This window comes from Amblyomma americanum, chromosome 11 (assembly GCF_052857255.1).
Source record: "Amblyomma americanum isolate KBUSLIRL-KWMA chromosome 11, ASM5285725v1, whole genome shotgun sequence".
In the NCBI taxonomy this organism is placed as follows: Eukaryota; Metazoa; Arthropoda; class Arachnida; order Ixodida; family Ixodidae; genus Amblyomma; species Amblyomma americanum.
Window position 1 is genome coordinate 43,256,849 of NC_135507.1, and position 14,738 is coordinate 43,271,586.

The following is a 14,738-nucleotide window of genomic DNA, read 5'->3' on the forward strand; positions in this document are numbered from 1 at the left end:
CTCTGATGATTCATTATTTCTAGCACGTCACGCCCTTGACAGTAGGGAAGAGTAAGATGGAGAGGCTCGCAGGTGCCGACCAATAGGCACCATAGGCTCTATTAGTCATTAGGGCAATAGAACCTTCCCCACCTCGCCTCTTGCTCGCTCACCCGTACCTTCACGCTCTCTTCCTTTCCGAGTGTCAGAATATCGCAGTTTTTCGTCATGCCTCACGTTATCTACCCTCAACTTTGACATCGTATAGACATTGTTAAGCTGTTGAAACCGAAACAGCATGGGAGAAGAAATTCGGTTAGAAATTTAGCTGCCGTAGCGAATGCTCCATGGTGATCCATATGTACCAACATCTTGCGCATCATTACTAAGAAAACGCGGAGCCAAAAATTTAGTGCCTGTATTACTCCCTTGAGAAAACTGCATTGACGTCAACAGCTCTTTTGCCCGGAGGCAGGCCTACACCACCGTTGGTGATCACGGAGCTGTTTCAGTGTTGACATAGCGAGTTTGACTGGAGTGGCAGGGATAAAAAAAGGTTCCATATTTAAATCCAATTTTCTCACTAATAATGACTTTCCTCAGTGTACATTTAAGGGAGGTTCCTCATTTTTAGCCATTTGACACCTTTAGCATATCGTATACCATGTCACCGTTACCGGAATACCGGGAGCCCGCCCACCGCCGGTGAGCAAGCGGTGATTGGTATACCTGGCGCCATCTGGTGCCCTCACGGGTCACCTGCGCGTGCGCAGGTCGGTGGCTTTGAGGGCCAGGCCTAGCTGATTGTTCTGTTGAGTGACGCCAGCTAGGCATACCAGTAGGCTGGAAGGGGGGGGGGGGTGCGGTAGTGATGGGTTTGAATAGCGGCAGGTCAGGAGTAGAGACAAATATTACAAATTAGCCTAGATGTCAGTTGGAACATACGGGGTGTGAAATGGAGGAAAAACAGGTAGAAACGTCTATAGCGTGCTGAAGGCTATTCCCAAAGGCGGAGTAGACGAAATTACAGTGTAGTCACATAGCATCCATGCACTCCAGCGCAAATACACGTATTATGGGCGTAACGGCACGTTTGATCGTACTGTTCCGTTAAAACACCAGAATTCGCTTCCTGGAGACTGACTGGACTGGCCAGTCGGCTGGATGACTGACAAGATTGTAACTAATCCACAGTAACCGAGAATTTGCTTTGTACCGGCCTAGAAGAAACAAGCTCGCGCTCCGAACGTTCTCGTCATATAACCAGCGGAAATAATAGGAGTAGAGGGAGAGACGGGGCGAGATGGTTCAGTTTCTCCTCAAGGTCCCTCTCCCTCTCTTTCCAACCCTGACCCCGTTAAAGTTCCTCATTCTTGACTTTGTGAATCGGCCTCCGCTTCCCCCCCCCCCCCCCCTCTCTCTATAGCGCCGTCGTTTGCTACTGCGCAGTTCTCGCGCTCCGCCGCCGACCACCAAACTTCGTCACGTGGTTTATTGATTTATTTCCTCGCGTCGCCGACCCGACTCGGCGTGCCGCCTGTAACCCACTTTTTTCCACACGGCGCGCGTGGTCGGCCGAGTCATTATAATTGGCGCTCCGCCGATTCGTGGTCAGGGCTGTGCAGGCCAGACGTGTTTGTCTGCCCGCTCGCTTTCTTCCCGAAGGTCTGGCTGCCAAAAGGCCGAAGCGCGCCGCCGCGGGCGTCGGTTCATGGACGCCTGCCCGCCAAGAAAGAGCGAGGGACTCGAAGCAGCGTTGGAGGGCGCTAGCGCCGAAGCGAGCTGTCCGTCAAAGGTGGCGAGCGGTGAAAATTGCGTGCCGTTTGTTGCCAAGCTCATTTTGGCGGTAAATTCAGCGCGGAGGGACAAAGGACACAGAAAGGGGACGAAACAAGCGCTGTCTCGCAACTAAGTTTTATTAAGGAGGAACGCAAATATATGCATACAGAAAAACGGCATAGGTGCGATAGGCACGTAGTGCAAAGATAGCGTAGATGGCACTATCACCTCCAAAGTGTATTTGTTTTTTTAACTTTGGAGGTGATAGTGCCCTCTACGATATCTTTGTACTACGTGCCTATCGCACCTATGCCGGTTTTCTGTATGCATATATTTGCGTTGCTCCTTAATAAAACTTAGTTGCGAGACAGCGCTTGTTTTGTCCCCTTTCTGTGTCCTTCGTCCCTCCGCGCTAAATTTACCGCCAAAATGAACTACATCCAACTCACCATTCTTCTGTTGCCAAGCTTTCGGCTGTTCGCAGACGGCGTTGCCTGTACGCTTTGCTTTGTCGCCTGTACGTTGGCGTTGCCGTCGTCTGTGACGTAGTGTAGCAGCCAGGGATATCCGGCCAGTCCGCTCCGCTCTGTAGGATTTAACTCCCGTCTGTGTTTGATTTCCTTCGCAAAAAAAAAGTTCCTCACATCCAGCTTGAGAGGAAGAAGGTAGACTGCTGCAGGCAGGGATTATATAGACAACTCTCGGAAGAAGCGGACAGGGCAGGGGCTTTCAGTTTTGTGCATCACGCATTTCGTCTTTCTTGTTGAGATAATCATCACCATCAGCCTGCCCACGCCGCGCCCAGTGCAGAGAATATATGGGGGCCCCAATGCGGTTTTCCCATTGTAAATTCCATTGCCTTAAATCCACCTCTCTGGCCGCCGCGGTGGCACAGTGGTTATGACACTCGGCTGCTGACCCGAAAAACGCGGGTTCGATCCCGGCTGCGGGGGTCGAATTTCGATGGAGGCGAAATTCTAGAGATCCGTGTACTGTGCGATGTCAGTGCACGTTAAAGAACCTCGGGTGGTCGAAATTTCCGGAGGCCTTCACTACGGCGTCTCCATAGCCTTAGTCGCTTTGGGATGTTAAACCCCCATAAACCGTAAGCCATAAATCCACCTCTAAGACAGATCCAGAGTAGAGACAGTGCTATGCATGCCAAACTATGGATAGAAACGGAGATGCGGCAGACTCGTCAGGGGCGCCCATTTCAGCTGGAATTTCTGAATTTCCAGGAAGTGTCAATTTTCCATCCAGAAGCAAGAACCGTTCCAGCTGGACACGATTGCCGATCCATCTGGAAATTCACCCATGTCATTCCTGTTGGAATTGAATGATTTCTATAGCTGGAAGGGCATGATTTTCATTTTAAAAATCCAGCTGGAAATTTGATCTTTTTCACCGGGCAAGGATGGCTTAAGGATGAAGTGGGAGGGTTAGGACGCTGTACTCCAAAAACGAAGTCCAGCAGGTCACAGACCTTCCGCTTGGCATCGCCACTGTGTGCCGTACAGTCTGTATGTGTGTGGAGGGCAGATGTGTAGCGGGCGCGGAGGTTCGCTGCATCCAGGCAGGTCCAGATTATCTGTACAGTCATGTTATAAGCAGGGCAGTTTGAACCCCGCAAGTAGAGTGACAATCTGCTGATCCGCAAATTTCGGCGAAGTCAGAGCCCCAGTCATTAATACGCGGCACTTGGAAATTTCGCAACTCCACGGTAAGTCAAAGGACTATGACAGACCAACCTGGGTTACATTATCCTAGGGCAGCAGCTGAACGGGAACGTTTTAACGAGACAGCGTTAAGGGTCCGTTCTGCAGAGAATCCGGTGTCGGTATTGTGAGCGAAAAATCCGCAGAGAAGCAATCTAGGTGGGCTGCCTAGGACACGACCTTGTGACGTCATCAAAACCTGCCCACTAGATTGTGAGCAAAATGATCTCTGTGGCAGGTGGCAGTTAATGATTGGTCGAGAGGTTGCCAGGGAAGATCAACCTGCGTCACACAAGCTGCACCGATGGCAGCACCTGTCATCGCAGAGCAATGACGTATCACTGAACCGCTGCACCACTGCTAGGAGTGGTATGAGAACTGCCAGGGATCTATAGATGTATAGTCGAGAATGACAAATTCTACATAAACGAGCATTAACCCTTGAACGCTGTCGCGTCATACCCTTAAGGCGCTTTAGTGCCCCCTCCAATTTTTTCTTAGGACTTTACGTGCCGTTTGTCTAGAAGGAAGTCCCTTACACGCCTATCGTTGTAACGTGAATTCTGTCCATAAAGCATCTTGGCAACACTGCGCTTCTCGGTTTCTTTTACAGTTAGGGACAGCCATATGGAGGACTTCCTTCAAGGACAGCATTGAAGCCGTCGTAGTGTAACCGTTGTAGTGTGTCGAAATGCAAAGAAGAAACGTTTCAACGTAACCGAGCAAGTTCTCTTGCAGTGCCCGTCTGTACAGGTGGGAACAGAACGCCTTTAAGAGCAACGAGCTGGGCGGTCAGCCAGGAGGAGAACGAGGGGGAAACAACAGTGGGGCGGCCACGTCCGGAGGTCAGTCACTTCTTGCGGACTAAGCGGCGGAAGAAGCCGTCGATGGAACGCTGGCTGGTGGCGAACAGGTGGCCCTTCTTGGCGTTGGACCAGGCCACTTCGGAGGAGGCGGCGCTCGCGGCACGAAGTCCTTCCTGGTACGGACCGCCGGACGTTGAGGGGAAACAGAAGTCGCCCGATGCCCTGCGTCGGGAAAGAAGGGAGGTCTTCTTAATCTACACGGTGTCCCTCGCAGAATAAGCCGAGGGCGTTTACGCTTATTGGTTGCCAGTTTTGCGTTAGTTGTACGCGTGAGGAGGTCACATTGGTGTGCCACATGGTCCATGTCAGTGGCTCATGGGCCACATGATCTATGTGGCCCTCTTACTGGGGCAACTTATGGGGAGGGGTGTATTTCGAACATTTTGAGTTGAGATTCAAATCACGTATCCCTTGATGCGCCACATGGCCCATGTCATGTGGCTCATGGGCCACATGATCTGTGTGGCCCTTCGCCGCGGTCGCTCAGTGGTTATGGCGCTCGACTGCTGACGCAAAAGACGCGAGTTCGATCCCGACCGCGGCGGTGTGGTTTCGATGGAGGCGAATTTCTAGAGGCCCGTGTACTGTACAGTGTCAAAGCACGTTAAAGAACCCCGGTTGGTCTAAATTTCCGTCCCTCGTAGCCCGAGTCGGTTTGGGACGTTAAACCCCCATAAACCCTTTTGAAGAGAAACTTAGGGAGAGCAGTGTATCTCGGAAATTTTGAGTTGAGGTTCAAATCACGTATACCTTAGATGTGCCACGTGTTCCATGTCACGTGGCTCATGGAGCACATGGTCAATGTCGCTCTTTTACAGGGCAACTTAGCGGTGGGGGGGGGGGGGGGGTTGTTTCGACATTTTGATTTCAGATTCACGTCACGTATCGCTTAGACTCCCTTCCCTCTCTTCGCCGCAGCGAACAATTTTCAAAATACTGAGTGTGACCATTGTAAAATAGTGAAAACAACAAACCAAAACTCAGTTCGTGTCTACGGACGATGCTTCGCGTGACGCACCGGGGACTTGGCAGACATTACTAGAAAAACACTCGTACGCGCGTTGAATGGCTGAAGTAACTATTGAAAACGATTGGTCCTTTCTTGTAATGCTTGAGGCGGCCTAACACAAGCCTCCAGATTTGTTAGTGAAGCGGGGAGCGGGTATTGACGTCCAGGGAACACTTGTAGTGTCCAGAATGCAGTGTTGCCCGTAGAAATAATCTGAAGTAAGGCCACAGAAACGGCAAAGCAATATGCGCCAGAATGACACGTCGTATGGCTGCCAAACTTGTGTTTGGACGTAATCAGGAACAAGGCAAAACCCTACCTTATCACATTAGAATATGTTGACCTCAAAATTCTCTGGAGCTGCCCTTTAATTGGGTCATGTCACCCATCAGTAATGTGCATAATGATAATTGGTCATGAGACCCTGCTTTCTGAAGGCATCATTTCATGCGGGCGGCGACCACGAGACGTCGTGAAAGGGAGTCTGGCTATTTCAGATGATGCTGTGAAGGAAAAGCCCACTTTTCGCATTATTCCTTGGCGAATAAGAGAAGGGAAGCCCCCACCCACTCCCCTCTGTATTCATCTGATGAGACCGCTCCACGAGGCCTGCCGATTATGGTGAATCGCAGAATGCTTCTTATGCTGTGCGATGTCAGTGCACGTCAAAGATCCCCTGGCGGTCGAAATTATTCCGAAATGCTGCTCTAGAGCCGCTGCGCCCTTTTCCTTCAAGACTAATTTTCATAAGGCCTGGAACTGACGAATGGCCTTGCTGCAGCGTAGCCGGATTGCTCATAGGTACTAAAATACCTTCTTTGAACCGTTTTCAATGCATCTAGGCAGTACCAGATGGCGCCTCGTAACGTCCTCTCCCAGAGTCACTCGATAAGTGACTACCCTGTCCACCCTTTACCCCCACTGCCGTTGACTCGCCTGAGGTGTCCCGCCTCCTGCGTCTTGGCGGGCACCGCGGTGGTGGACTGGACCCTGCGCGAGATGCCCTTGTAGTGCGACGGCGGCACCCCCGCCCTGAGCAGCAGGTCGCCGGCCGACGACGACGTCTTGGTGCCTCCTCCGCCGCCCATGGACGCGTCCTCCGAGTACGCCTGCAACAATGCGGAGCATTGCCGTTAGGTCACAACTTGGAGGCTGATTCCCTATGAATCGCTATGGCCACGATGCCTCTTGTATACTGACTACTGGTTCGGTTTGTAACCTAACCCAACAACGAGCTAAAGCGCGCTATATTAAAGGACTCCGACTCAATAAAGACCACCGGGGGTTCTTTAACGCGCACCGATATCTCAGCACATGCGCGCTCTTGCATTTCGCCTCCACGGCAACCCGGCCCTCGTGGCCGGGGTCATACATCATGGAACCAGTTTTCCATGCTACTAGCTTCCTCCTTCCCCGGCAGATGTCGCTGCCTTTCTGGTCGGCTGCGCTTCTTTTGCGGCGAGAGCCGTTATTAGGGAGCCCACTCTTGAGCCGTCGCGTGGCTGAAGCCCGTTGCGGTTTTGGATCGCCAAGAGGGCAAGAAGAGAGAAAAAAGAAAAGAGGAGGAAGTGGAAGGGCGCCGTTTTGAGCAGACAAATGAAACGAAGATAAAAACATAAGCTTACCAGGCTCCTTCGCCTTACCAGCGGATAGTGCGCCAAAGTCGAAGAAACGAGGCGCGCACAGCACTTGGGAGTGGTAGGGGAAGCACTCCCGACCCCTCCCCTTCCTGCTCCCTAGAATAGGGGAGGGTATTTTCCAAAGCTCGTTGAATGACTGCTCCTCGTTGGGCAATACCCGAGGGAAAAAAATTGACAAGACGGTTACCGCTGTATAACGCGAGGTTCAGCGAGTTTTTCGATATGTTGAGGCAGAGAATATGAGAGCGGCTTCATATCTTAGTTCTAGAGCGTTCTTTTTTTTTTTGTTTTCAACACGCAGTCGTTTTTCGATTCGCCTTCCAGTCCACCGTTCGAGGCGCGCGGCGCCGCCAAAAATTCTGAGGGCACTTAAGTCTGCTTACGTGGAGGAATGCGAAAGCATGTATTTTGAGGACAGGAAAGAGCGCAGTAGCTCTCGGACCTCGGCGTCTCTGTGGACAGCTCAACCCCGCCTTAAAATCTTTTGTGACCCATTGTGTGGCCCATGACTCAGCACCACCGTCTGGCTACGCCTTCTTACGTGCTCGCCATACACTCCTCTTTCTGCGATAACTCTACTCCTCCTTCCGGGTAACTATCCTCCGGTTGGTCTTTGTGGCCATTTTACCGCGGTTGCGCCTTCTTACCCTCTTGCCGCACCCTCATCTTTCCACGGTAGCCACCTTCCGGACGGTTCCTGTGCTAACCACCCTCCGGTTACGCCTTCCTATGCTTTCGCGATGCCCTCCTCCTTCCATAGTGACCCCTTTCCTTCTTCCAGGGTAGCTACTCTCCGGGTGGTTCCCGTGGCAACCACCCACCGGTTGCGCCAGTCGCGCTTTCTTGCGCTCTCTTCATACCCTCCTCCTACTATACGGTGACCACCCTCTAGATGGTTTCGGTGGTAACCAATCTCCGAGTAGCTCCCATGGCAACGCACTTACCGGTTACGCCGACGACTACTACATACGACTACTACTATACGACGCGAGATCAGGAACGGGAACTAAACAGCTGTCGCATAAAACCGGCGCTCGCGGCGGGAAAAGTACCACTTGCCTGACACTTACCGAGACCCGAGGGATTCCTTCTTGCCCACCGAACAACTCGACGTCGCTCGACAACGACGACTTGGTGAACCACCCGAACTTCTATTACCGGTTAGAACGGTCTTCCGCAGTGTGTTTTACGTTGCGTGAGGTTAACACACGGTTTCATATCGTGCTCTGCTGTTGCCGATTTCGACCGAACCTGCCTTGACCGCATCTCTGCGCCGCGGTTTGAGGAAACATATCGCGTATACGAGTATCGCCTGCGCGCACCTGGCAAAGAAGCTCGATCGCCTTCCCGGCAGGGTGTACGCATATGTCCCCACAAGCTGCAGGGAAATTAGCAAAAAACAGAAAGCAAGAAAGGAGGGAGACCGTGCGCCGCCACGGCCGAAATACAGCGGGCGACGAAAGCATCACATCAGCAACGGCGAGAAGACGGACCTTCAGTTGCCGTCTCGGACGAGGTTCGTGCTGGAAATACCGGGCAGCAAGCGAGACCGTACACTCTAAACAGAAAGGAGTAAGCTGCCATCTAGCGCACTCCCTTTTATATAAAGGGGGTGCGCTGGAGGAAGGCTGTTTTGAGCGTAGAAAGCGGCAGCGAGCAGCAGCCGCCGGCGCCTCGTGATATTTGCGACCAAGGACAGCTCTCGCCGAACGTTTTATACAGCTTCCGTAGGAACTGCGTAGTTGAAGAAAAATTCCTCCTGTCCCGGGCTTCGAACCCGGGACCACCGCTTCACCGAGGCAGTCGCTGTGGCAACTGAGCTAACAGGGGCGGTTATGGTAGGGCGAGAGTGAATTGGGAACAAACCGAAGTGGGAACGAGTTCTCGTTTTTTTTTTGTTCAAACAAGCCAACTATAGCCCTCTTCGACTTCTGTCATTTCTGCCAGCCTCCAGAAGCAATGACCAACTAATCCCGTTCAAGCAGACCGTGGCCCCTGTTTTCAGCAACAGCATTTCTTAACATTTACAGGTGAATAGGAGGTTAATTACGAAAACACTGGTGCGCACAGCTTACGGCGTATATACAACAGAGAACCTTATATATAAGCCTTCGATTATGGTTTTCCCCACCGTATACAGTGTTACTCTGCAAACACTTTATAAATCCTGGCCATTTCAAGCCATTTTGCGTCACCGCCAAAAGCAGATTCGCTTGCAGAGACCGTCTGCTTAGGGGTAATACCAAGCAGCACAGGTAATCGCCCAATATTGGAAATGAATGATTTCACACTGGTCCTTTGTAGTACCAGCATTTGCCAATATTTCCAATATTGGGCCGATTAGTTGTGCTGCTTGGGTAGGAAGGTTAGAGCGCTCGACTACTGATCCGGAGTTCCCGGGTTCGAACCCGACCGCGGCGGCTGCGTTTTTATGGAGGAAAAACGCTAAGGCGCCCGTGTGCTGTGCGATGTCAGTGCACGTTAAAGATCCCCAGGTGGTCGAAATTATTCCGGAGCCCTCCACTACGGCACCTCCTTCTTCCTTTCTTCTTTCACTCCCTCCCTTATTCCTTCCCTAACGGCGCGGTTCAGGTGTCCAACGATATATGAGACAGATACTGCGCCATTTCCTTTCCCCAAAAAACCAATTATTATTATTATTATTATTATTATTATTATTATTATTATTATTATTATTATTATTATTATTATTATTATTATTGGGTAGGAAGTTGCGCGCGCACCTCGTGGTCGTATGGTGGCTGTCGTAGCAGCGTCCTGGCCTCCTCAGCCGACTTTGCCTCCTCCATGAGGTCCTGCCTGACGGGAGATCCGTCCGCCGCACGGTGGTGGTGACCGGACGTCCAGCGCCGCAGACGGCTGAGTGCTTGCTGCGCCAGCACCAGCTTGGCTGTCCGCCGGGACCTGCGGGAAGCCCAGGGTTTCCACTCAGAAAGGAAGGGGAAACACTGAACATTCTATTTTGGATAGCCTACGTGTCTCAAAGCAAAACGCACTTGATTCTGAAGGCATTCGATAGCGTCGGTACATTATAGTGTAGCTGGGCATCCTGTCCCCGCAGTGGCACAGTAACTGAATTCTTGATGAGGTATACCAGCCGACACATCTGTTGGTCAGTCCCTGCAAACAGCTGTACCACTTCCGTGCGCAAGCTTCTACGTTTATGATCTTAGCCATAATCATCTACCGTTACCTCATGCAAGTCGGTGTTCAGACGTGATTATAAAAACAAGAACTGCACAAAAAAGGACGGGACAAGAGAGGAGAAGCGCACGGGACGAGCGCAGTCCCGTGTGCTTTTTCCCTCTTGTCCCGTCCTGTTTGAAAAAAAAATGAAAATTGGTTTTTGGGGAAAGGAAATGGTGCAGTATCTGTCTCGCATCTGGGCGGGCACCTGAACCGCGCCGTAAGGGAAGTGATAAAGGAAGGAGTGAAAAATTAAACAGAAGAAAGAGGTGCCGTAGTGGAGGGCTCCGGAATAATTTCGACCGCCTGGGGATCTTTAAGGTGCACTGACATCGCACAGCACACGGGTGCCTTTTGCGTTTAGCCTCCATCGAAACGCGGCCACCGCTGCCGGCTTTGTACAAGGGTTAACTCCGGATCAGTAGCCGAACGCCTTAACCACTGAGCCACCGCGGCGGGTAGCCAGAAGAGGCTGAGAAGTTACAGTCCTTTTTTGCGCAGTTCTTGTTTTGGTAATGTACCAATTGACTAGCCCTCACCGCAGTCTTCTAGATTTCAGACGAGAGACCCGAGCTACACGATGCTGCCCGAAGCATCCCTTGTTAATTTGTAAAGCACGTTGCTCGATCAGTACGTCCGTGCTCGCGTCGGCACACGTACCTCTTCTCGTGTGAGGCGAGGCCCGAAATGCGGGTCCTTCAGTCGGCATCCGACTCCCACGTCCCACCGCGGCGCGGCGGAGACGCGGCCTGGGCCGGGGTCTCTGGCACTGGGCGACCCCTCTGGTAGCCCTTCTCGGCGAAGAAGCGCCCCAGCAGGCCCGGGTTTGGCCGGGACGCCAGCTCGTACTTGATGCTCTCCGTCCGGGACTCGGCTGCGGCGGTAGTGGCGGGCTCAGGCTGGACCGCGTGCCGGGAATCACAGCTCGCACCCGGAGGGCACTCTGGCACGGACTCACCACATCGTCATCAGCCCATCTACGTCGACTGAGGCTCAAAGGAACTCTTCCTGCTTACCTCCAATTCACCCACGCTGGGGCTGACTAGGCATGCATAATGTCCATGTGGACCTCTTCACAGCCTCCAGAACACGTGTATACTCCGAGGTTCGACGAACCGGAAGATAGGCCCCCTCAGAGCCGGTGTCCTCGAGCAAGGTGCCGACCACATACCACACATGTCCAACATTGTCGGACAAAAATTTTGAAATTTGGAGAATGTTAAGATGCTGTTAAGGAAATATAGAAGGTAATTGTCCTTTCTTCTGAAATGTAGCAAAATCTTTCTCTTAAAGTGCTTCCATCGATCGCATCGAGCACTTAAGACTGACATAGAAAACCAATGGGGAACGCTTTTGGCGATAGCAAAAACGTTAAGAAAGAAAAACGCAAGACTTCTGTCATGTGATATGTGGATATTCTGATTGTTACAGTGAAATCTTCCGTTACATGAAAAAAAGAATTGCGTTCAAAAACGGGCTTCTCGCCAAAAAATGCTTTGGTCCAAAATTGTTGCGTATGAATATAAGCAAACTATGGACAGCGGATGTACCCGCATCCGCATGCAGACCTAAGCAAAAAACAGGCCATGACTTTGAGAACGATCCAGACGCGATCTATTCCGAGCCCCATAGATTATCCTTAGCCACAAATCGGGAATATGACCTCGTATGTCAAAATTGCTCTTCACGGGAAGTGGCAACACAAGATCATATTCTTTGGGGATGTGAGAGCAAGCCCTCACCCTGTACGCTCCTGCCAGCACTCCTCCGGCGAAATCTGGAACCAAGGGCTAATAAAGCAGGACAGGGCAACACAGGAAGCGCTCGTTAGCGGGGCCTTGGAAAACGCCCTTGTATGGTGGTCACACTAAGGCCCAGCCGCCTACGGTCAACAAATTCGTGGCAATGAGTGCTGTTTCTCACAGAACATGTGACTTCTGGGCTGTGGGGAGAGAGTGCAGGATCTTTGTGCACTGGTAAATATGACGGCGGCCCTCGACGTCTTTATTGAAAGGTCTGCTCCAGCCGGTAATGTACGCTGGAGTCATTGTTTTGTGGTCACACTATCCCCTCATCTCTCTGCTCTCCTGTAGCCGCACCAATAGACGTCTCTAAACAGCGCTGCGTGGGCGTTGTAATATTACTCGCAAGCATTGTAGACCTGTTCGCAAGGAGGTTTCAGTCTCCGTTGCGAAGTACTTAGCATACGCAAATTAAATCCCTTGCTTTGCAGCAACCTCACCTTTGTACAGGTACGCCCCCCGTCAAAAGTATACAGCGCAACGGGTTTGCTTGAGATCTGCAGTACGCCTCGTAATGGACCATCGGTGACTGTAACATCTTGAACGCTAAATGGCTTCGAGTCCTCAATCCTCACAAGCTTTGGACTGCTAGATGTTCTAAGGAACCCTGCTAAACAGCTTAGAACCAAACCCCTTGGGCTGTATACTTTTGACGGGGACTGTACATACATGTGGGGACAGCGTTCGGTAGCGCCAAATTGCTGGTGGTGGCATGGGCGAGTTGTCTGCTTTTAGGCCAGCTTGTTGCAGCCGACTACGTATGCCGTGGGAATTCGTCGTGTCCTATTATGTCGTAGCAACTTATGCGCGGTTTCCCGAGCTCCACACGAAAAGCATTATGTGTTCTAGGTCTCCCCTCGGCGGCGATACAGGCCGGCACTTGTTCTCGCCTTCATCGTTTGGCAAGGCTCACGCACCGAGTTCGCGGTAGAAGACGTCGCAGGCGTCGCCCTTCCAGATCCAGTCGCAGTGGGCGCAGATGTCGTACATGTGCCGGAAGGAGCCGTCGCCGCCTTCTGCTCCTGCGAATGGGCCGGACACGTGACGTCGCATCGGCCCATTGGCGCAGTCGACAGGACAGAACAGCGCGAACCGGTTTCCGTGCTCGCGTGCTGTAAACCTTTACTGGATCCGGCTGAAGAAAGCAAACTGAAAGTTCCTCACCGTTTCGACGAGACAGTTTTCTTCAACGAAGGTTGCTCACCTCCTCACTTGCGGTGAGCCCGCACGGGAAAGTTCACAATATTAATGGGCTACACTTCTACACAGTCGTTATGATCTTTACAGCTTTATTCTGAAACGGAGGCGAGCCAGTCAAGAAACAAAAACAGTCCTGGCTGTCAATGACAGAGCTCGTGCAGTCTCGCTATGCACGTGTTCGAAGATTACAGGGATCGTACTCCGTAAGCTCTCCATTTTAAAATGGTAATTTCGCGTCCGTCTCGTCCTCTGTCATTGGTCATTGATATGTACCCGGGGCTTTCAAGCGTCTGTGGACAACAACCCAGCCATTGAGTAGAAGGCGACCGGACCTCACCATCGCCTGCTCTTGACGGAGCACTGCGATGCACTTCACCAGTGGCTGCATATCAGAGTCAATTCCAGCCAATAACGCTGTCCGGTCGCCAACCACCCAATGGCCGGGTCGCTTTCCACAGACGCTTGAAATCCGCGGGTATATATGAGAGACCAATGACCATCTTAAAATGGACAGCGTATAGAATACGGCCGCAGGCCTCCATTCCCTCCGTTATACGCAAAGCCGCGACCTTTGTGCGAGCACGTGCTTATCAATACGCATCTCGAAGGTACACCTGAATGAAGGATGCCCTAGCTGCGCCGCGGTCTTTCCTGAGCACGCGCTGCACGTTTATGCGCGGGACCGTGACGTCACACTTGGCGTCACATATTGGCACATGTGCAGCCTCTGAGTTATTATTGCAAACGACGCTAAGAAAGACGGTACTTATTTAATGCTTTAGGTTACGATAGATATCGAAGCTCACACACCCAATGGTCAACAGGATCGTGGCTAGCATAGAAACTGCTGCCTTTACTTTTTAGTTTTTTTTTCTTTGGTCGTGAGGACAGAAGTCTCCTGCCATTGTCCCTCTGAAGAGAATTTCGTGCGCAGCTATACATAGACAAAAACGAGGGGGTTCGACCGGCGCACGTGTGTGACGTGACAGCGCTCGCAGAGTCTTAGTTGCGAAAAAGGAAAACAATGCTGGAAGACAGCGTCACAAACGTCGAAGCATTGCCAAGAAAGAACGAGAAAGACGTCTATAGGAAACGTCTTCTCGCAGCCGAACCTGGTAGTGCTTCCAGGGGGTGAGCGTTAACAATTGAATCTGAGGATTCAAAGAAAGAAACATTGTGAAAGTAATGCTGGCGCCCTGTCAAGTTCCCGTTCGAACCCTCACCTCTTTCATTTCATTTCTCCATTCTGCCTGCTGTCCTTTATTTCCGCTGCCCCAGCTCAGGTGCTTCAGTATCGATGGCAGATGCCTGGGCTAGCAAAAATCTTTTCCTTCCTTTTTACTATTATTTTTAATAAAACCACTACCACCACCACCACGAGGCTCCTTCGCGCTCATTGTAAAACGGTTGCATCGGCATAGTCGATGCAGGAGTAGGGAACATGTCCGTCGCGCGTTACACCCTTGCATCGAGCTTCACGTGATGTGCTGCAGGTGACGAATAACTATACTCCGTTTCATGCATAGCACGCAACGCTGCAG

General features: G+C 51.7%; 1 protein-coding gene across 1 annotated transcript; it reads right to left on the reverse strand.

The window, feature by feature from the left end:
- Positions 1 to 4,235: 4,235 nt before the first annotated feature.
- LOC144109579 (uncharacterized) lies at positions 4,236 to 13,050 on the reverse strand. The gene is made up of 6 exons (XM_077642398.1): positions 12,915 to 13,050; positions 11,938 to 11,972; positions 10,916 to 11,094; positions 9,733 to 9,913; positions 6,285 to 6,457; positions 4,236 to 4,501 (listed from the first exon to the last, which is right to left on the reverse strand). The coding sequence occupies exons 1-6, from the start codon at positions 13,048 to 13,050 to the stop codon at positions 4,324 to 4,326; spliced, it is 882 nt and encodes a 293-aa protein (XP_077498524.1). The 3' UTR covers positions 4,236 to 4,323.
- Positions 13,051 to 14,738: the final 1,688 nt, after the last annotated feature.

What these genes read in the sequence shown, in the direction of transcription:
- LOC144109579 (XM_077642398.1), bottom strand. Translation starts at nt 13,050, where the DNA reads ATGCGACGTCACGTGTCCGGCCCATTCGCAGGAGCAGAAGGCGGCGAC. An exon ending in CGTCTTCTACCGCGAACTCG is followed by an intron (nt 11,973 to 12,914) that starts GTGCGTGAGCCT and finishes CCTTGGTTCCAG; the next exon opens with ATTTCGCCGGAGGAGTGCTG. An exon ending in AGCCACCATACGACCACGAG is followed by an intron (nt 6,458 to 9,732) that starts GTGCGCGCGCAA and finishes GCATTGTTGCAG; the next exon opens with GCGTACTCGGAGGACGCGTC.